Raw genomic sequence first — 22,690 nt, 5'->3', positions numbered from 1 at the left:
GTGAATGGGTGTTAGGAGATGGGTGGGTGGGTGGGGATGGGACCTCTATTGTGTCTCGTGTTTGGGGCAGGTGGAGGTTTTTACTCCCACGCCCTCCCCAGCATGTACTCCAGAACACCACAGAGAAGCCCAATCCTTGCCTGTGTCCAGGGTCTGTTCCTTCAGGGGGGCCCTAGCAGGTAAGCCACAGTGACTCCAAGAAGGGGCTAAGAAACATTGAGAAAGAAGCTGGCTTTATCTTGGAATAAAAGCAGAGGCCTGTTGAGAGTTGGGGAATGGGGTGGGGTAGGGTGCTCCCGCCCCAGGACTCCGCACAGCTTCCTGCTCGGCCTCAGTTTCCCCCCGGGAGCCCTGGCAGGTGCACACAGACGCGGCGGCACATGTTCAACACTGTTTAATTACAGCTGAAGGTCCGGGGAGGTGACAGTTGGAAGAGCTGACTGGATACCACACCTCAGTGAGGCTCCTCGGCCTCTAACTCACCTGGATGCCCTACCATTCCAGGCGAGCCCCAAGGCTGCTCCCCCACCAGGGGTTTGAGACTCAAAAGCACCTTGATCCCCCCCAAAGGCAACAATGCATCCAGGTCCTCAGAGCCAGTCAGGGCACACACAGAGGTATGCATGTCACTCATAGACACAGCCTGATAACTCTGCCCCACTAGGGACCAAAGGCACAGGGCCTGCCATTGGGGTGTCTGTTAAAGGCGACTCGGTCAGTCTTTGGTTTATACAACCCCACCCACGTTCAGAGTGGGGGCTCAGGCAGGACCAGGGGTTTGAACCCTAACTATCTCATTGGCCCAGCCAGCCGAGCGCAGCTGGGGAAAGGCGGCTTCCTGAGGCTCATGCGGAAGAAGAAATGACAGCCATTCTGTTTCTGGTGGTTTCAGGGTCCGAGAAAAGGGCTGTGCCCTCAAAGCCACTGCAAGGGCCTCTGGGGGTAGAAGCTGTGTTGAGAACCATCACCTGTGGACAGAAAGAAGTGATGGCAGGGTGTCCATGACAACAGCCACTGCTGTGTTCGCTGAACAGAAAAGGCCTCAGTAGCCATGGGCACCCAGCTACCTGGGCCTTGGGGTTCCCCAAGCTGATGCTGTGTACCCCAGGGCAGTATCTTAAACTCTCTGTGTAGACAGAGCTGCCAGCATCACCGCCTGTCTCAGAACTGCGCTGAGAGAATGACAGCTCTGACTGTTGGCACCTCAGTTCACTGCTTTGAGGCTGGAACAGAACCTGTCTGGGTGACATCACGGGCCCCAGCATGGTAGATAGCCGAGAGGCCCACAGGGCCTCATCCTCCATCTCACAGAGCAGTTCTGCCTGCAGCCCTGACCCCCACGCAGGAGGCCTGAGGGGGACAGGAAGGAGACATTGCCATGGGGATGAAGAACAGCTTGATCTGACCAGCTGCTTCAGGGAAAATTCCACAGTGCCCCTCTTCTTCCCGCCACCCAGCCCCACATCCAGCTGCTACCTCCTGCCCTCCCCTACCACAGCCACCTCCCTCCTCCTGTTCTGCACAGAGATCCTGAGGGCATCACATCTTTCCCTCCTTCCCAGTCAGCCCTCCATCCCCTTTACACCAAAATCCAAAGCTAAACCAAACCCACCCTTCACCAGACAGGAAACCTGGGTAAGCAGCACACAGTAGGGCCACCTTGAAGGATGGGCAACTGCTTCTAGGGGCTGGGCTTGCTTTGGAATGATAAGATGTTCCACAGTGAGTTGCGGCAATGGCTGCACAACCCAGCGAGTGTACCAAAGCCATCGGTGGTGAACGGAACATTGAAGACAGCAGCTGTAGCTGGCTACTACACACCTGGCTCACGGCTCCCGGGAGACCACTCCCCGCAGGTGCAACTCACTCTCGGCAGCCACAATGGGCAACCCGTTCTTCAGGTGGTAGTCTATGAGGTGGCTGATGCTCTCAAACAGCACGTCCTTCGTCCGCACCTGTGGGCAGAAACCTCAGCATCCATCCCTGATGGCATCCCATAGGCCACGCTCCCACCAGCTTACCTGCTGGGTAAGCACTTGTGGAGCATAGGGCTCCACCTGAGAACCAGCCCCAAGACTCCAGAACCACAGGCCCAGTGTGATAAGGCACACCCATGAGCCTAGCGCTCAGAGAGACTGAGGCAGGAGGATTTTGAGTTTGAGGACAGCCTCGTAGACTCTGTCTCAAAACTAACAATAAAAAGTTGAAAAGCTGAGGAGTTTGGTCAGTAACGTGCCTGCTGCACAGCATGGAGACCTGAATCTGGAGCCCCAAGTCTGTATGAAAGCTGTGTGCACCTGCACCTGTGTGCACCTGCTACCCCAGTGCTAAAAGAAGATCCAGCCCAAGGTGGGCCCCTTGGAGCCCGCTCACCAGCCAACCTAAATCTCTGAGCTCCAGCTTCAGTGAGAGACCGTGCCTCAAGATAAAGGGGAAAACTTTATGCCCTTAATCCAGCATTCAAGAGGGCAAAGGCTAGCCTGGTCTACAAGCTCCAGGACAACCACTGCTGCACAGTGAGACCCTGCCTCAAGAAAGAGAGGAAGCCCCAAGAGGGAGATGCGTGCGCATGCACACAAGTAAGGAAGAAGAAGAGACAGAGCCGATGTGTCTGCAAGCCAAAGACGGCAGAGATTACCAACCACCCCCAGGCTCCGGCTAAGGGCTGGCACAGAGATCTCCTCAGGACAAGTCCCGCCCTTTTCTAGGCTGTATCATTGGTGGTCACGTGCTTCAGAACCCCAAGAAACCAAGACACCCCAAAATCACACAAGGGTCCAGCTAGACTAGCAGTTCTCGGGGTGCAACGACCCTTTCACAGGGGTCAGATGTCAGATGTCCCGCCTATCACAACACTGGACAATTGACAGTTATGAAGTCGCAATGAAACAGTTGTATGGCTGGGGTCACACAGCATGAGGAAGGTTGGGAATTACTAATCTAGACAGGAAAATCACTATGGCTTCCGTGGCTGAGAAGGCTCCAAGCCCAATCTTTCCTCAGCAGGATCCTAGAAAAGGCCTCTAAGTCCCCACGAAGTTAGAAGGACTCCCCAGCCTGGAGGGCTTCAGAAATGGCCGTTTATGGGTTCTCACGGCACCAGCAATATCCTTGCCGGAGGAACAGAGAGGAAGAAACCCAAGGTCAGTCATGCTGCCGTTCAAGAGGCAGCCTGTGGTTTAGAAAAATAAATAAATAGACGGACTGGAGAGGTGGCTCCGCATTTGAGAGCACCGGCTGCTCCAGCAGAGGACTGGGATTTGAGTCACAGCAGCCAAGTGGGCACTCATAACATTAATAACTCCAGTCCTCTGGGATACTCTTCTGGCCTTGGAGGATACTGCACACACACATACTGCACACCACACATGCACACACACACCACACACACACACACACCACCACCACCACCGAACACACCACATATACACACACACCACCACCACCACCAAACACACCACATATACACACACACCACATACACACATAACAGCACATACACACACACACTACACACATATAACACCACATACACACACCACATACACACACATAACACCACACACACCATATACACAGACACGCAGGCAAAACACCCATAGACATAAAATAATAACAAATATGAAAAAAAAAGAAAAAGGAACAAGAGCCAGGTGTGGTGGCACACACCTTAATCCCAGCACTCCGGGGCAGAGCTCTGAGTTCCAAAGTAGGCTGAAGTCTACAGAGGGAGCATCAGTCAGACTAAGCAGGAGCCAGAGCAGCTGATTCCAGCAAGGCTGACTTGGTAAACACGGCAGTGAGAAACCGTAACTGCCATCCTGCATGTGGAACAGCCACCCGGGCTGGGAGCTCGGAGAGGCTGGGGGTCAGAGGTGATTCTGTGAACCCCAAAGTGCTTTTCAAAGTAGAAACCCCTTTGTTGGGACAAGGTTCTCACTCTGAAGTTCCAGGCTGGCCTGAAACTTACAGCAATCCTCCTGCCTCTGCCCCCAGTGCTGGGATGTCAGGCATAAGTCACACATCTGGATTCAACATTCTTTTTGATCAATCCCAGCACTCAGAAGGCAAAGGCACGTGAATCTCTGTAAATTTGAGGCCAACCTGGTCTACAGAATGAGTTCCAGGTCAGCCAGGGCTACACAGAAAATCAGTCTCAGAAGAAAAAAAAATTAACTGAAAATGTTTTGTAGATCTCTAGAAGCTGATGCCAATGAGCTTCGCCACAGTAAGGGATCCATTATCTAAAGAACGGCACCAACCCTGAAGTCGGCCCCTGCCCTCCCTCCTGCCCCAAGTGCCAGCTTACCACACCCTCGGGGTCCACCAGCAGCAGATGTTTGGGCTGCCCTGCGTTCATGCCTGTGAGGACATACTGCCCCGGGTTGGTGATGCTGTCTCTCACAAGGAAGTCCCCATCGGCACGAAGCAGCTTCTCCGCAGCCCGACGGCTCATGCGTCCATGGTACCAGGGCTCCTGCCTCAATTGCTCCTCTGTGGGTGCAATAGGGGCCCTGCGGGTAGGGGGACTGGGCCACTGGTCCTCCAAAGGGAACGGGGCTGCAGTGATGCCTGTTGTGACTGTGCACTCATGCAACTTCAGGGCATCCTCAAAGGGTCCTGCGGGTCATTTTTTTCTATTGCTGGGACAGAACCCAAGCTCTCGGGCTTGCAAGGTAGGTGCAATCCAGGGTCACAACCCCAGCCCCTCCTCACTGGGGAATTCTAGGCGGGGTTCCACTCCCTGACCACGCCCCAGCTCCTCATTGGGGATTCTAGGCGGGGCTCCACCCTAACCACGCCCTCAGCCCCTCACTGGGGATTTTGGGCGGGGCTCCACCCTAACCACGTCCCCAGCCCCTCCCTGGGGATTCTAGGCAAGGACTTTACCCCTCAGTCAAATCCCCAGTCCTTGTTTTACTTCTTGACAGTCTCACCAAGTTGTCAAGGCTAGCCTCAAATTCTGTCTTTCCGTCTCATTCTCTTACTTAGCTGGAATGACAGGTGCTCAATTATAAGGCCAAACCTAGAACTTGACCCAACCTGGTGCTAGGTGCAGCCTCTACAACCCATCTGGGGTTTGTCAGCAAGGCTTACTGGTTCCACTCACTGCCAAAGCTGTTTTCATAAGAAGCTGAGGCACACAGCACTCCCTTCACTCCAGCCCTCTACCCCCATGGACGTCTCTCATTGCTGACCACATTATGGGTATGCCAATGATTGGTAACAGCAAGTGGCCACACATCCCTACTTCTATGGAGCTGTCACTGCTGAGCCAAGTGACCTCTCCCAGTCTCAGGACCCTCCCGAAAAAAGGGGGCAACAAAAGGTGACACAGATTGGCACCCACATGCCTGATACAGGAGCTTCAGTAGGCCCCACTGACCAACCTACCAAGGGCTAACTGGGAGCCCACCTTCCCATGGAAGTCAGGTAAGCGGCTATCACCTCTGCGGGGAGCTCACCCCAACCTGTTTTCCTGCTGAGGGGAGCCAAGAGACATGCTCTGAAACCAGTACCATGCACACAGCAGGCATCATGTGGGACCTCACGCCACAGTCACAACCGAGATGTCTTGGGAAATGGCTAAGTAAGTCCTTGCAGTGCCAACCAGAGGACCAAAGTTCGATTCCCAGCACCCATGTAAAAAGCTGGGAACAACAGTGTGTCCTGGTAACTCCAACACAGAGGAAATGGGGCCAGGAGGATCCCGGGGGCTCACTGGGCATCCAGTTTAGCCTAGTTAGTAAATCCCAGGCACTAGAGAACAAGGCGGTTAGTCAGCACTGAGCAATGCTAGCCAAGGTTGTCTTCTGGCATCTAAATGCTCACAGACACAAAGAAAAGATGGCAGTAATGAGAGATCACCTGCAAGGATCTGGGGGAGGCTCTGAGAGAGTCAGAACCCCATAGTGCCCAGGGAACATCAGAATATGGAGTGCTACAAACCCTTCTGGGAGGAAAGATTAGCAGGGCCATCAGGCTGAGTCATCTTCCTGGGGTTTCCGAGGAGAGAGCTGGACCAGCTCTCCCACCCCCACGTGAGACCCTGAGTTGAGACTGAGACAGAGAGAGAGATCTCCTAGCCAAGTAGGTGGAAACTGACAGTCCCCGCTGACAGGAGGTCGGGGCTCTCCCCTCAGACTATGAGTCTGTGGGCAGAGGCTGGGCTGCCCACAGAAGGGGCTTCAGCCTCACCCAGCAGACTAGCTTAGGCGTGGCATAGAAGTCTGTCCCTAGCTGACTGAGGCTCATAGTCTGGGACCTCTACCCTCTGGATTCCCAAGGACCGCCCCCATGCAATCCCAGATCAGATGGGAAACAGGCCACGCACGCATGTCAAACAGGTCCTTCTTGGGGCTGTCCTCAGGCAGCAAAGGGGCCTCGAACATGTCCTCGGACTCCATAGCGTCCAGGCCCTGGGTGTTGACGTACAGGTGCTCCTCGTAGTCATGTGGCCCTCGAGCATCTGCCTGCATGTAGCCATCCCCAGGTGGGGCTGGAAAGGAGGGAGAGTGGCAGATGAGAGAAAACCCTGAGGACTTAGAGAGGGAGGCAGGAGCGGGCAGGGGTGCCACCTGTGTCACCCCACAGAGGCTAAACGGAGGCTCCTCACACGAGTAAAGAGCCACACAGTGTTCCAGCTGGGGACAAAGGCTGGCCATACGCGCAAGATTGAGGCAGCGCCCAGTTATGCCACAGCCAGAGAACGGCTCTCTGGCCGAAGGGATGGTGGGGAGGGACTCCAAGCTCCAAAGAGCTAGATGTTCACACTGACCCTGTTTAGACAGTAATGACCGTGGCTCTCCTGATCCTGCCACTACGTGACCTGCCACATGGTGCAGCTGTTACCACTCGCTGCTCCTATTCTAAGGCTGGCAAATCCTTCCTCCTCTTTTGTGTGGAGGTTGAAGGTCAGTGTTGGCGTCTTTTCACCCACCACCCATCTTCTTGTTTGAGACAAGGTCTCTAAACTAAAATGGTGGAAGGCCAATGAGCCCCTGGGATCCTCTAGTCTCTGTCCCCAGTGTTGGGACTCCAGACAGCGACCACCTCGCTCAGCTTTTACCTGGGAGATAAGGATTAAATCTGAATTTTTGTGCTGTCTTTTGTCTTATCTTCTTTGTATTTACCTGTAAGATGGATCTCAGTCTCCTGAAGGCTGTTCAACTTGCCTGCACCCACGCAGGGGTAGCAGGACACCCTATCAGCCTCACCCCTCAGGGTCCCTGGGGGTCGTGCCAACCTCATGAACAGCCTGACATTCATTTCTCCCATCTGAGCTCAGCTGAGCAAATTTCTCAGAGTCCAAGGGTGGTTCCAGGCACTTCTCAGAACCCCGCGTAGGAAGTGGGATGGTGTCAGCTGTGGCCAAGCCCTCCTCGAGGAGTGTGAACTCTGCCTGCATCAGCATGAGACAAGCTCTGCCCTCCAAGAACCCAGATACGGCTGTCACTTAGGCTCTAACACAGGAAGAGTAAGAACTTAATCATGAAATCAGAAGCTGGCAGGATGTATGTTCAAGGCCAGCTGAGGTGCAGAACGAGACCCTGTCTCACATGGTTCTCTTTTGTCTTCGTTTCTGTCTCAAGGAAAAGCCTCGTTTTCGTGAGCAGGAGCTCAGGGTCATCCTCAGCTATAGAGTAAATTCAAGGCCAGCCTGGGCTACGTGAGATCCTGCCTCCAAAAATCATCATCATGATAATATGGCAGAGAGTGAGAGGGGCTGGCGAGACCTGGGAGTTGTCTGAACACTACTGACGGCTCAGGTGGGTGCTGAGGGAGAGCGAGCCAAAGCCACAGCCCAGGTGGGAAGATTAACAAGACACCAGAGAGAAGTCACACTGCCTTGTACAGTTGTGAAAACGATCAAGAGGTCTGTGGTGTGCAGGGGTGGAAAGACCCCACAAGGATAAACACTTGGACAAGAGCCCAGTGTATCACCTATGAGTGAGCCCCCACTGGAGACACAGGAAGCACTTGAGTGTACACAGATGATTCTGGAAACCTCCATAGTCATAGCCACCCATCATACGATACGATGATGTCATATGCCTGCCTTGTCAGGGTACAGGCAGCAGACACAGGCTCACAGGAGAGTAGCGCCCCTGAAGCTCAGAAGTGTACGAAGCTGAGTGTACCCCCAAATGTGTGTGCCTCATTGTGTGAGGCAATAAAGATGGCAGATGGGGTAGATCAGGGAGCACACAACTGGGGGCACATTTACACAATAACAGACAGGTTTGTTGGGGATGGGACATTTCAGGGGACACCAGACACAGTAAGGTTAGCACCACCTACCTGTTCCGGAAGGACCCATGTCCCATGGCAAGCCCCGGGCATCTCTCCGTGCAGGTGACATTCCCTGCAAGAGAAGCATGGTGACCCTGGCATGTGCCAGGCCCTCTTCGCGCTCACCCACCCCAAGGATAGCTCCGGGCCCCTCTGCCCCATAGGGGAGTGGAGACTCACCTGTCCAAGGCCTCCAAGTGTCGCCAGGGCACACGGCTGTGTGACAGCCAGTCTGGAGTCCACCAGCCCACCCAGGGGTGGTTCCTTCCCTGGAATGCTGTTATAGTAATTGTGGTCCATGGCCTCGTCATCGTCACCCCAGGCCGACTCCTCCAGCCCTGTCAGCCTGGGGACCCAGAGCAAGGCTAGGACACTTGGTCCTCCCTTCCCAACCCCCACTGCCACCTAACACCCACACCTTCCCCACGTAGCACTGGTGAGACGGGAGGACTGCCACATGAGCCAGCAGCTGTCGTACTACAGCCTGTGCGGGAACACAGATGTACAACGTCCCCACCCCCATCTGCTATCGGATGAGGCTCCTCCCTCACGAGGACAAGGAGGCTGGTGCTGAAGATGGAGCAGCCACACAAGGGACTCCAGGCAAAGAGAAGGCAAAGGCAGCCAGCCCCTGGGCTCTTTTTACCTTTCGGGGGGCACTATGGCCTTGGGGGGACTGTGCAGGTATTGCTTGAAGCGCAGCTCGAAGGCTTGGCCTACAGTGCTGATGATGCTCTGAGCTAGACCCTCACAGCACTCCAAGATGTGGCAGGCTGTGGAGGTCACTTGTCAGTGCACCTGTGACCCCAGCACATCCCTGCCCCCGGCCCAGGCTCCCAAGCTCCGCTCAGCTCACCTCTCTGATTGATGGGGTCCTTGGCCACATAGGCCACGTAATCAGTCATGTCCTGGAGAGACAGTGGGAGAGATTGGCAGGTTCAGCTCCCTGGAGGTAGGGTCCAGGAAAGGACACAGAGGTCCGCCTGTCCCTTCTTACCGTGTCTCCACCCGAAGCGAAGGAAATGGATTGCATATGATGGTTGGCAATGATCTGTGAGGACAGGAAAGCAGACATGGGCACACAGCCAGCTGGCAGGGGACAGGGGACATGGGATGGATGGAGGGATGTCCCTCTGACTGATGTCTACCATTGCTGAGGCCAAAGAGTCCCACCTGGACACCAGCCCCCATGAGGACTAGAGCAGGGCCTAAAGAGGGTACAGGAAGACCAGGCCTTGGAGACACACGATTGTGTGCCCCCCTGAGTGTAGAAATGGCAGCACCCTCACACACACACACGCACACACGCACACACACGCACACATGCCCCAAGCAGCCCATCCCAGGCTCTGGTCTCTGAAGATGAACCAGTTACATGTTCATTCCCGTTCATTTACACAACCCCACCCCATCTGTTCCCTGTCATTCGGGTTCCTAAAGTTGTATAGAGATTTGCTTTCCTCAGAATTAAAGCACTCCCTCCTGGAGGGAGGAGGGAGAGAGGAAGGAGTGGGGAGGAAGGAGGAAGGGAGGAGTGGGGAAGAGAGAGGAGTGGAGATGAGGGAGGGAGGAAGGGGAAGAGGAAGGAGGAGTGAAGAAGGGGGAGGAGTAGGGAGAAGAGAGGCTCCTAAGACTCGAAAGCCAAAACTGGGGTCTCAGTAGCCACATCTTCCCCAGGAACCAGGGCTCAGGATGAGATGGAACACGCCATGTCCCTCCCACCAGCTGACTGAGGCTTCTGCTCCAGGCTCTGGTCCCCTGCCCGCTGCCTTCATCGCTCCATCCCTAGGCCTGTGTCAGGAGTGGTCTCCCTTCTCCACCATATCAGCAGCATCTGTGGGAGCCTCCGTGCTGCGGGCTCCCAGTCTTTGTGTGGGACAGAGAAGCCCCCACTCACTATAACCAGTGGACTCTGGAGCTGGGGAACCTCGGAAGACACCACACCCACCACGCTCCCAACTGGGCCCTAGCCCACAGGCATGTCTCTTTGGTACCACCTGCGTCTGATGGAAGGCCAGCCTTGTCCCGTATCTGATGTGAGACACCCTCCTGCATGCAGCATGTGCCCGCACCAGCACCAGCCAGGAGGGGTAGAGATGGAAGGAATGCTCACTGAGGGACTACAGCGGGAACCAGTGTTGATAAGACTCAACCTGTGCCTGGCTAGCAGATAAAATTCCAGCTCAAGACTTCCTTGAATCTCAGCTCTACCAGGGCAAAATGAGAATTTGTGCCCACAGCTAAGAGGGCTGGGTCTGCCACAGACCTGATGACCTGGTTAGGGTTAGAGTTAAGGTTAGGGGTTGGGGTAGCTTGCAATTGGGGCTAGTGTTAGAAGTACGGTTGAAACCAATCATGGTGACCCATGCCTTTATCCCAACACAGGCAAGTGGATCTCTGAGTTTGAGGCCAGGCAAGGCTATATGGTGAGATTTTGCCTCAAAACAAAGAAATGGGGTTGGGGTAGAGGTTGAAGCTAGAGTTAAGGTAATCAGAATTAAGAGTTGGGCTTGGGGTTCAGATGGTTACAGTTGGGGTCAAGGTCTTCCCACAGCCTGTCTGTTCACCACCATGAGTCCCTCGGCAGGGCCTGCCCATTCTGCCTCTCAGAGTCTCCTAATTTCAGCACCCCCCCCATGAGATCTAACTATGGCCCCTCTTGCCAGGACAACTGCTCAGCTGGCCCTACACTCCCCCCTCAGTTCCTGACAGAGTCTGCAATGCCATTGTCACCACTCTCAGGACAGACCTCAGACTCCTCCCCCAGGTTCATGCTGCCTATACCATAGGAGAAGCCTCTCCTCAGGGGCCAGCCTAGAATCCCTCTCCTCCCACATCCCTCCGGGCACTCCAGCCCAGGCACCCTTCTAGACACCTGTGGACATAGCTGCCCTGCACCAAGGGTCCTGGCTACTGGGGACTTCGTGCACACAGCAACCCCCACTTCCTGACTCCACCTCAGTGGACAGCAGATATTTCTGGACATCTTAAAGGTCTTGCAGATTATAGGAGAGGCCTGCTGGGTAGGTGTGGTTGAGGGCTTTGAAGTTGGGTGGAGGGTTTGTGGATGGGTGAAGCAGAGGGCAAGGCCCAGGGGTTGGTTCACCAGTGGTGGGGCAAGGGGCACTGTGGACTGGGTTGAAAGTGGGCGTGGCACCGTGGGAGTGGTGGGCAGGCAGGATGCACTCAGGGGCAGGGCTAAGGGTGGAGATTTGGACAGAGCTAGATGCGGGACTTAATTATAGGACTGAACTGAAAGGTGGTGGTGCACACCTTTGATCCCAGCACTCGGGAGGCAGAGGCAGGCAGAATTCTTGAGCTCAAGACCAGCCTGGTCTACAAAGGGAGTTTCAGGACAGCCAGGGCTACACAGAGAAACCTGTCTGAAAGTATAGGACTGAGAAGAAGGGTGCTGGGCTGTGGGGTGAAGGATGTGGAGGTGTTGTTAGGGGGGCAGATATCAGGACATGGACGGGGTAGAGATGGCAGGGTTGTAGGCTGGGCAAAGGCGGGGTTGTGGGCAGAGGGCAGTGGCTCCCACCTGGCGGGTAGCAGGAACAGACAGGTTGAGGCCATCCACAGAGATGTTGATGGAGATGCTCATGCCAGCGAAACGCAGGTTGCTCTTCCCCAGGATGGAAGCCAGCGCCTTGTTTGGGGCCTGGGAGGAGGGTACAGTGAGCCACCTGAGTCGGATGCCTGGGACCAGAGGGGCTCTGGGTGGCCACAGTGTTCCTTCAGTCTCCCAAGACACACACCAGCTCTGCGGGGCCACAGGCCACACCCACCTTCTTCTTCCAGGAGCCACGAACACCAGGCACGGCCTCATGGAGCCGGTTGATGGCTTCCCTGTAGGATGAGACCAAACTTAGAAACAGCAGGGATGAGGGCCAGGAGAGCAGCCAAGGAAAGCCAGGCGAGATGATCCCTTTGCTCAGGAGGCAGAGCCAGGAAGACAATGAGTTCAAGGCCCGCCTGAGAGGTGTTGCAAGTTAGAGGCTAGGCTGGCCTTCATGAGAATGGGTGGTACAAAAGACCAGGGGCAGAAATAGGACGCCAGGCTGATGGGAAGTGAAGGGTCCTAGGTACCCGGTCTCCAGAATGGGTGAAGGCACACACAGCATGGTCCACCCACCCACGGAGAGAAGTGAGGGTAGGACATACACCACAGCGTTGAAGGGATCAGTGAGACAGGTGGTCTATCCCCTAGGGGTAAGCCTCAGCGAATGCCTCTAGAGGACTATCTCGATTGTGTGGAGGTGGGGAGAATGTCCACTGTGGGTGGCACCATCCGCTAGCCAGGGGATCCTGGACCGCGTACAAGTGGACAAAGCAAGGTGCACATAAACATGAGTTTATTAATTCATCTCTCTCTGTTCCTTATATGAGTATGATCCCTCAAGAAGATTTAGCTTTTTATTTATTGTCTTATTACATATTTATTATGATGAGCAGACGATGCACTGGAGGGCCTGAGTAGACCCTGTCTCCCCGCTGCACTGGAGGGGCTGAGTAGACCCTGTCTCCCCGCTGCACTGGAGGGGCTGAGTAGACCCTGTCTCCCCGCTGCACTGGAGGGCCTGAGTAGACCCTGTCTCCCTGCTGCACTGGAGAGGCTGAGTAGACCCTGTCTCCCTTGAACGAGCTGAATAGACCCTGTTCTTGTCAGGACTTTGTCACAGTGACACCAAGGGAGACAGAGACATGAGGCCACAGTGGGCTCCATGCTCAGAAATGCCCAGAGACAGGAAGGGGATTTGTAGGTGCTGGGTGGGTTAGAGGATGGGATAAATGCTCAGGAGAACAGGGCTTCTTCTTAGGGTGTTGGAATGTTCTGGAACTGGCTATAAAACACTATGCAGAGATATTTTAAAGCAATGAACTGCAGTTGACAGGGCAGGTTGCTGGGGCAATAAATCCTATCTATTGTTCTTGTTTGTTTCTTGAGACAGTCCCACTCTATAGCCAAGGCTAGGCCGGTGATGGCCAACCTCCTGACTCTGTCTTCCGACTGCTGGAACTCCAGGTGTGAGCTCCCACACCTAGCTTTGTGTCTTGGTGTTTAAGTTCACAGCAAATGGAATAAGCAAAGGCCTTCCTGTCACCCTCCTGAAGTCACACCCCAGGGTACGGCAGGCTGAGGGAAAATGGAAGCAGGGGAGTGTCCATGACAGCCATGCACAACAACCAGGGATGGAGCTGAGACACAAAGCTGAAGCAGGGCTGGTGCTGGGCCCAGTCTACCTGCTGTCAGGGGTGCCCAGCGGGTCACCCCCAACCCACCATGCCACCCTCGAGAGGCCAACTGTGACCCGAGCCCCCAGCCCACTCCAAGGCCTCACCTCGTCACCTGCGTTCGGGTGTTGAAATCCAGAGAGCGCATGGACCGGAGCACCTCAATACAGCCCATGTACTGGGGAGAGAGAGTGGTCAGTCAGCAGGTGAGCCAGCCCAGGAACTGGATCGCTGCGGAGAACTTAATTTTCTCTCCAGCTTCCCAGAGCTCTCCTCCCTCCCTGACATCTACAGCCACCGTCCCAGGACTCTGTGCCTGATGTCCTGGATCCACCCTCCCTCACCTACCATTGAGTCCCACCCAGCTCTGAACCCAATCTCAGGCGGGATGGTGGCACATGCGTTTATGGAGTCCAATTACCACCCACAGACAAGATCCAGACAGGAACCATCTGGTGGGCACAGATGCGAACATCAGCCAACCACCGTTCACAGTTGGTAGAGCCCTCACCCAGCATGAATTAGGCCCTGGGCGCTGGCCCAAGCACCCCATGAACGCGGTGTGGTGGTGCACACCCGACCACAATGCACGAGGCAGTGGTCAGGAGTTAAAAGCCATCTTCAGCTAGATAGGGAGTTCGTTCTTTGTTTTGTTTTTCAAGACAGGGTTTCTCTGCATGGCCCTGGCTGTCACAGAACTAAACTCTGTAGACCAGGCTGGCCTCAAACTCAGAGATCCGCCTATCCCTGCCTCCTAAGTGTTGGGATTAAAGACATGCACCACCACAGCCCAGCTACACAGGAAGCCTGAGGCCAACTTGGGATATAAAGACCAGTTCTCAAAAGAAGAAACTTTGTAGGCCTCTATTTGACAAACGTCTCTGTGGAAAGGGACACCTTCCGTGCATCCACCACCTGGCTTCCCCTCTGGAAGTGACCAGAAGTGACTGCCACTCCCTTCCAATCCCATCTTGGCAGCACAGCCCCATCCACAGGCTGTGTGTGTGGGTTTGTGCATGTAACGTTTCAGGGTACCAGATGCTCTGGAGCTGAAGCTGGGGCTCCTGGGAGCCACCCAGCTGTGGGAACTAGGAAGAAGGGCTCTTAACTCAACCAGGCAGGTCCCCAGCCTGTCGTGATTTAGGCTTCGTTAGTTAATTCTGGAGTCGTGCTTGGTGCAGAGGCTAGCCCCGAACCTCTGGGTCTGAGATGTTCTGCAGCTTCCCCAGCCCCCAAGTGCTGGACCGATGTCCATGCACCACCACACCCACCCAACTTATTTTGTAATTTTGCTGTTTGAGGGGCAGGGGCTCTTGTAGCCCAGGCTAGCCTCAAATTCACTATATAAAGTATGACCTTATACCTCCAGCCTCCACCTTCCAATTGCTGGGATTGCAGCCACGTGCCATCATAACCAGCCTCTCGATTAAAATAAAATAAAATAAAATAAAATAAAATAAAATAGATCAATGTATACACGCTTTCACCTCATGACTCCAATTCTAGAATTTTACCCCACAGCCCATCAGCACTGTGCCATGTGGCAGATTTCCCATGGGTGGGAAGAGACAGCTGAGGCACCCACCATCCCATCCCTCCCATTCGTAACTACTGCCTCAGTTTCTTCTACGGGGTCCCAGCCCTGAAGGTACTCCCAGCAGAGGGAGAAGACTGTCCCGCAGACATAGGGGGCAGGGTGATCCGTGCTGGCTGAATTCACTCTCAGCAAATAAACAGCTTTGCCAGGCCAAAAGTGGGTTAGAGACCAAGTGGAAGAGACAAGAGGATGAAGGCCGGGAAGCCAAGGCCACAGGACCCTGCTGTGATGATGTTACAGGGTTCATGCACTCTGAGGTGAAGAGGTACAGGGGAGCTACAAACAGGAATGAGCTGAGGACCTCACCTATGAGATGAATGGATGGTCAGAAGGGGGATGAGAGGGAAGATGGGTGGAGTGGATGGGTGGATGGATGGATGGATGGGTGGGTGGGTGGGTGGATGGATGGATGGATGGGTGGGTGGGTGGGTGGATGGATGGATGGGTGGGTGGGTGGGTGGATGGATGGATGGATGGGTGGATAGATGGATGGGTGGGTGGGTGGATGGGTGGGTGGATGGATGGATGGATGGTCGGTGGGTGGATGGGTAGGTGGGTGGGTGGATGGATGGGTGGATGGTGGGTGGATGGGTGGGTGGATGGGTAGATGGATGGATCTATAGGTAAATGTTGTGAGGTACGCTCTTGTACACTCTAAAAATTTGTCACTTGTTTTGGTTTAATAAAATGCTGATTGGCCAGTAGTCAGGCAGGAAGTATAGGCAGGGAAACCAGACTAGGAAAATTCTGGGAAAGAAAGAGATGCATTCATTATTCAGAAGCAGAGAAAGCAAGATGAGAAAGGGTACCAAGCCACATGGCTAAACATAGAAAAGAATTATGGGTGAATCTAAGTCAAAGAGCTAGTTAGTAACAAGCCTGAGCAATAGGTCAAACAGTTTATAATCAATATAAGCCTCTGTGTTTAACTGGGACTCAATGGTCGTGGGACTGAATGGGACAAAAACTTCCATCTACAGGTAGGTGGGGGGGGCAGAGGAGTGGGAGGTTAGATAAGTCATGAATGGATGACTGTTGGGTGGGTAAGTGGGTGGGTGAGCAGATGGCCGATGGTGAGTTTGTCAGTTCCTGGATAGAGAAGAGTAACAGATAAACAGACAATGTGGACTCCCTATCAGGCGTATCTCACTACGAGTGTATCAGAGAGCATCACCCAGGCCCCCTGCTTTGGAAGGACCCAGTTGCTCCCACATCCCTCATTCCTAACCCATCTCTGCCAGTGTCACTGCCCCAGGGGGGCCAGGGGTGCTGATGGCTCATAAGTAAAGTACTTGCCACACAAGCATGAGGACCTGAGTTCACAACCCCAGCACCCACATAAAAAATGGGGCATCAGGATACACACTGATAATTCCACTGTATACACTGATACACTGATAACCCCACTGTATACACTGTATACACTGACACACTGATAACCCCACTGTATACACTGACACACTGATAACCCCACTGTATACACTGACACACTGATAACCCCACTGTATACACTGACACACTGATAACCCCACTGTATACACTGTATACACTAATAACCCCACCGTATACAGTGACGCACTGATAACCCCACTATACACTGATACACTGATAACCCCACTGTATACACTGTATACACTGATACACTGATAACCCCACTGTATACACTGTATACACTGACACACTGATAACCCCACTGTATACACTGACACACTGATAACCCCACTGTATACACTGTATACACTAATAACCCCACCGTATACACTGACGCACTGATAACCCCACTGTATACACTGTATACACTGATAACCCCACTGTATACACTGTATACACTGACGCACTGATAACCCCACTGTATACACTGACGCACTGATAACCCCACTGTATACACTGTATACACTGACACACTGATAACTACACTGTAGGAGACAGAGAGAGATGCAGAATTTCTGGGACTTGCTTGCTGGCCAACCTCGTCCAATTGGTGAGCTATGGGCCAGTGAGAGTACATACGCATATGTGCATAACACACACACACACACACACACGTGCACAAACACACTAAGGGGAGGAGGGCTGTGCTACACAGGATGGAGTAAGCAACCATCAGCCGCCATGCCTCAGGACACAAATGTACAAGGGTCCCAGTTAGTGTGGTTCTGAAGTCATGTGGCCCTGTTCTGGTGGGTCAGTCGGGAAAAGCACCACAAACGTGGCCCACAGACACCAGGAGAGGAGCTAGCCAAGGACAGTCAAGACCCTGAGGATGAATAGGTCCCCAGAAACAGACTGACGATTCCCACAAGGATAGTGCTTACAATACTTCTATCCACGTTCTAGAGGCCAAAGACCAGGACTCAGGGCTGCTAGGGCCTACTTGGGGCCAAGCTGCCTACAGTGGGCCCTTCCTGCCTCTCCCAGGCTTCTGCGTGACCACGGTCCTCTGAAGCCTTTGATTGGCAGATACAGTGCTCACTCTGCCTGACCTGTCACAGCCTCCTTCCCCATGTCTTCCCGTGGTTTTCTGAGGACAGCAGTGACCAGATGTAGGACCTGGCCTTCCTAGTCCAAGCCCATCCCCACTGCATCTCCCATCTGCAGAGATGCTGTACCCCAAAACAGCTGCATTCTGGGGTACCTGGTGGGCATGAATCTGGAGGGGCACCTTTACCCAGCTGCTCACAACCTGGGTGCATGACGAAGCTGCTGGGCTATCCAATGCAAGCTGTTCACCCAGAGTCTCTCTCTTCTGACAGGTTTGAGCCGCTGAACCAGGCTGGCAGTGGCCAGGACACTGGCATCTCCACTCCTGGGAAAGACTCAAATGGCTTTCTGCTTCACTGGGTTCTGCAGCTCAGAAAACATCACAGTGTGGTGACACTGGTCCCCAGATGAATCTAGATAGCCAGGGTTTGAACTGAACTCATCTGCAGGTCCCTTCAGTCATAGGTTATAGTCACAGGGTCCCAATGTGGGGAGGGGGGGCGCACGCCTTTCTGTCCTGTCCATTTCTAACATGGACACCATTCTGCATAACCCGCAGTCACCTAGATCCACATCACTGTCAGCTCACCCCACACCTTCCAGGTCCCCCTTCAATCCCTGTACCCCTCTGTGCCCCATGACACTGTTCTGACAATACCCTGAAATGATCCTTTGGAAACCCCAGGCTCCATCTTACCAAGGTCTTCCACTGCAATCGGAGACTGCTCTTTTGTTCCAGCCACCCACACCCAAACAATCACACAAAAACATATTACAACACTCTCTGACCTATTAGCTCAGGCTTCTTATTTACTAACTCTTACATCTTAAATTAACCCATTTCTGTTCATCTGTGTATCGCCACAAGACTGTGGCTTACAGGGTAAAGTTCTGTCCTGCCGTCTCCTCTGACTCCATCTCCTCTCTCTTCCAGCCTGGCTCTATTCTGCTAAGCCACTGGCCGAAACAGCTTTATTTATCAACCAATAAAGGCAACACACACACACATCATTCCATTGTTCCTAGAAAATTCCAGATCTGCCCCCTGCACAGAGCCTTTGCGCTGGCTGTCTCCTGTGTTGTTTTCTGCCGGAGGTTTCCACAAGTTCAAGTCTCAGCACTTGAGACATGTGTTCCAAAGCACTGCGACCAGAGAAGCTACAACTCCCATGGACATCACACAGTTTTACCACCCCTGCCCCATCAGGACCTTCAGTCTTCCCATGGGCAGTCTTTTTGTGTATTTATTATCTACTTCTCCTATGCAATCAAAGACCTGGCAGATGGAGATCAGAGATTTCCCTTGTCCTTTGCAATGTCACTACTCCATAAGGGCTGATCTAAATACCACACTGCTTTCACCCCAACATTTGGAGCCCCAACAATGACAGTATGTGAACTCTCAACATGTATCCACCAGACAGGACAGGCTGGAGGAACTGGGTGAGAGGCAGCTGAAGGCAGCATTGATGGGACGCTTTCTCACATTGACACCAGAATAGTTGAACATCAAACCATGTGGACACAGGAGAGAGGAGACTGCGGGGAGGGACCCAGTGCCACAGCCGGCAGCAGGCACACACCCAGAGGACTCGGTGTCAAGGCCAAAGGGCAGGAGGGTTATCACTTAGTACGGCTGGAGAGGGACAGAACACAAGGGGAGGGCATTAGCATTCCATTCTGAAGGCTGGTCTGTGCAGACGGCATCTGGGGGTCCAGGAATCTCCACTGGCCCTTAGGTTGAGACTTAGCTCTTGTTCTAGCCTCAAACTCCTCTCTAAGCTGTTCAGTTGTCTTATAACAGGGTCTCGAACAGCCTAGGCTAGCCTCAAACTCACCATCCAGGCAAGGATAACCTTGAATTCCTGCTCCCATTGCCCCCACTTTCCAAGTACTAGAATGACAGGTGTGAGCCACTTTGTGTCTTGGCTTGACTTTGTGTCTCAGTCAGTGCCTGAGGACCCACCCTGCTCCGGGGAAACCGCCCCAGGATCCACAACACCTACAACAAACATACTTCCTTCTTTGAGTCTTTCCTTTCTGTGTGCTTAAGCATTTTGAGACAGAACTGGAACTCACTACGTAGACCAGGCTGGCCTTGGACTCACAGCTTCCCCAGTGCAGGGATTAAAGGTATACACCACCATGCCCACCTTCTTTTTCTTTGGCTGTGTAGGCTGGCCTACAACCATCAGCAATCCTCCTGCTGCAGCTTCCTGAATGCTGGGATTACAGGTGTGCCCCACCAGTCACAGCTGAAGTCACCTCTAAAACAGGTCCTAGTTGCAGATCCCCAAGGCATAAATATTGGAGGACTCAACCCAGTTCACACAGAAGGAAGTGACACTGTGGACCACGGTGGGGAAAACAGGACACCCGCTCAGCATCCTGGTCCAGGACAGCCAACAAACGGCATTCTGGGATCATTTGTCATCTCATAAACTGTGGTGGGCATGACACCGGACTAGGGTGCCTATAGTGAGCGTCACACACCAGCTTACTTTCAAGTGGTTGATAAAACTGCACACACAGGAGTTGAGGCTTAGAGTGAAGATAAAAATGTCCGTGGTGACAGGTGGGCACGTGGGAGACCATCCCCCACACCGCATCCCTTGCAAAGGTCACAATAAAAACCTGGTGGAGGGGCGACCTCGCCTGGCATAAAGAAGACTCTGAGTTCCATCCCCAGCACCATACAGATGGGGCGTGGGGGTGCGTGACTGTCACCACAACATTTGCCAAGTAGAAGCAAGGGGCTACATAGTGACTTCCGGGTCAGCCCGAGCTACAAGAGACCCTGTTTCAAAAACAAAACAAAGACTAAAGCTCCGGGAGTGGTGACACACATGCAACATCCCAATATTAAGGAAGCTGATGAGGCCGGCTGGTAGCTGGCAGTCGGAGCTCGAAATCCCCTCCTCAAATCCCTATTTCCTCCCACCCCTGCCAAAATAAAAGGAATAAACAGCCAGGTCCATTAGCTTCATTAGTAGAACCCCGAGCACCGAGCTTAGGTTCCACGCTCCATCCAAAGTCTTTGCATGTCCCCACTACATCGCTGCAAAGTCGCTTTCCCTGAGACTCTGAGAGCGAGAGGGTACTGCTCTCACCTAAGGACTCTCTCACCCAACAGCAAAGGGGGGATAGCCTGCGCATGCGTGTGTTTCCTCCCCACCTGCGCCCTCTCCCCGCCCCTCCCCACGTGATGCCGTGGGAACCCGGACCCCAGAGCCTGCGGGTGGGGGCGGCCAAGAAGCGCGCGCCGGAGACGGGGTTCCATGGTAGTGGGGAAGAGCTCACTTGGCTCTCTTTGAGATAGAAGACCAAACTGGAGGGGTCCCCGAACCCGACGTGCCGGGAAGGAGGCTGGGCGCACTCACCCGCACGATGTAAGAGACCCCGGGCCCCAGGACCCTGGCGTCGGGGTGCAGCCAGCCGTGAGCCGGCTTGTGGATGAAGCCGCCCTTGCGCGCCCACTCATCGGCGACGTCTGGGGTCCCCCGTGTGCACCGCGTTCCCGAACCGCGGCAGCGGCCGAGCGCGGGCAGCGGGCAGGGCGCGGCGCAGCGCGGTTCGCAGGCGCCCAGCACGGCGGTCAGCGTGGGGACCCCTGGCTCAGGCTGCGCCTCGGGCGCTCCCGCCGCGCGCGCCGCCGCCGCCGGACCGCGACCCAGGAAGCCGCCGGGTGCCGCGAACTTCCACTGCGGCATGCGCGGCAACAGCGCGCAGAAGGTGGTGGGCGCCTCGGGCTCGGGGGCCGCGCGGCCACCCGGACCCTGCGTCATGGCCGCGGCCGCCGAGGAGCCCCGGCTGAGCCTGGCACGGAGCCGCGCGCTCCTCCCCGCCTGGTGATGTCACCGCTTCGCGCAGCGCGCAGCCGCGGGGGGCTGCGCTCCTAGGACCCCAGCCCTTCGCTGGCGGCACCCATTCGACCTGCCTGCCGGGGCTCCCGGAGGGGCTGTCCAGTCACGCTCTGGCCGGTGGGGAAACTGAGACTAGTGTCTGCAGATGGGAGGTGGGGCGCGATCCTCCAACCTCGAAGTGCCCCTTCGCCCCCGCTCCAGCACCACTCTACCCTTCGTCTGAAAGGAGAAACTGAGGCCTGGGGTCGCGGGTGCAGGGCGTCATCCATCCTCCAACCCCGAGGTGCCCGTCACCACCGTTCCAACAACATTATGCTTTTCTTCTAAGTTGGGAAACTGAGGCCTGGCTTTGTAGAGGCATCCTCCTCCCTTCCCTAAGTGACCCCTAAGCCACTGTTCCAGCCGGACCGTGCTTTCTTTCCTGAGTAGGGAAACTGAAGCCAGAGCAGTGGGAAAACTAAGGGCTAGGGTAGGGAGAAGGTAGCAGAGGCAGGATGTGAGGGTCTCAGCCGCCGACACTTCCAGCCATATCCTGACTACTTCAAAATAGGGCCTGGGCCAGAGCAGAGGCTGGGGTCCAGAACGCGAGAACCTCCAACTCAGAGGTGTCCCCTTTCCCTGCTTTGCTATTTAGTGGATAAATTGAAGCCTGGGGCGGAGACAAGGTTTAAAGGGAAACTGACGGCTGGAAGAGAATCAAGTGCCCCCGACAGCGCAGCCGCAGGCGGGGCTACGGCTGGAAGGGTCTGAGAGTAAACACAGGCCGCCTCTGCGTACTCCTGGCCTGTTGCCACGGCTGTAAGCCAAGGACTCCCGTTGGTTCTTGGGGTTATTAGAACCCGAATATCAGAACTCTCAGGCCCGCCACCAGTCTCACCCCAGGCTCAAGGGACCTCTGAGATGCCTCCCTCAGACCCCAAGAGGATTCCTTCTGTGAGGGAAAGGGGTTGGCATCACCACCCTACCTCTGTCTCCCCCACCCCACCCACACACCCAGAACAGTCCTGCCGGGAAACAAAGGGAAGAGGGCTGGGCGGGGCAGGGTGTGGAGGAGGGGCAAGGCCAGCCAGATCGATGAGGAGAGAAACTAGATCACTGCGTGAGCTTGCGAAGGGGGCTGGCGTGCGCACGCTCGCGCCCGCCCAGACGCTTAGCAACATCAACAAAGACACACCACTGAGCCCTTGGTGCTCTCGGCTGGAGGAAGACTGGCTGGGCTGAG

General features: G+C 54.7%; 1 protein-coding gene across 1 annotated transcript; it reads right to left on the bottom strand.

Moving 5' to 3' along the window:
• Positions 1-378: 378 nt before the first annotated feature.
• On the bottom strand, positions 379-21,464 carry Shc2 (SHC adaptor protein 2). Its single transcript, XM_075975626.1, has 13 exons — positions 20,986-21,464; positions 13,635-13,705; positions 12,081-12,141; positions 11,834-11,953; positions 9,290-9,343; positions 9,149-9,200; positions 8,939-9,065; positions 8,473-8,638; positions 8,302-8,365; positions 6,335-6,499; positions 4,310-4,620; positions 1,822-1,955; positions 379-968 (listed from the first exon to the last, which is right to left on the bottom strand). The coding sequence occupies exons 1-12, from the start codon at positions 21,388-21,390 to the stop codon at positions 1,827-1,829; spliced, it is 1,725 nt and encodes a 574-aa protein (XP_075831741.1). The 5' UTR covers positions 21,391-21,464; the 3' UTR covers positions 379-968; positions 1,822-1,826.
• Between the last annotated feature and the right edge of the window lie 1,226 nt (positions 21,465-22,690).

The sequence above is a fragment of the Microtus pennsylvanicus genome, chromosome 6 (assembly GCF_037038515.1).
Source record: "Microtus pennsylvanicus isolate mMicPen1 chromosome 6, mMicPen1.hap1, whole genome shotgun sequence".
Lineage (NCBI taxonomy): Eukaryota > Metazoa > Chordata > Mammalia > Rodentia > Cricetidae > Microtus > Microtus pennsylvanicus.
This window is presented reverse-complemented; position numbering and strand designations above follow the sequence as displayed.

Coding starts and splice junctions, on each gene's coding strand:
- Shc2 (XM_075975626.1), bottom strand. CDS start 21,390: ATGACGCAGGGTCCGGGTGGCCGCGCGGCCCCCGAGCCCGAGGCGCCC. Junction 8,366..8,472: donor CACTTGGAGGCCTTGGACAG/GTGAGTCTCCAC, acceptor CTTCTCTTGCAG/GGAATGTCACCTGCACGGAG. Junction 4,621..6,334: donor GAAGGACCTGTTTGACATGC/GTGCGTGGCCTG, acceptor AATGACCCGCAG/GACCCTTTGAGGATGCCCTG.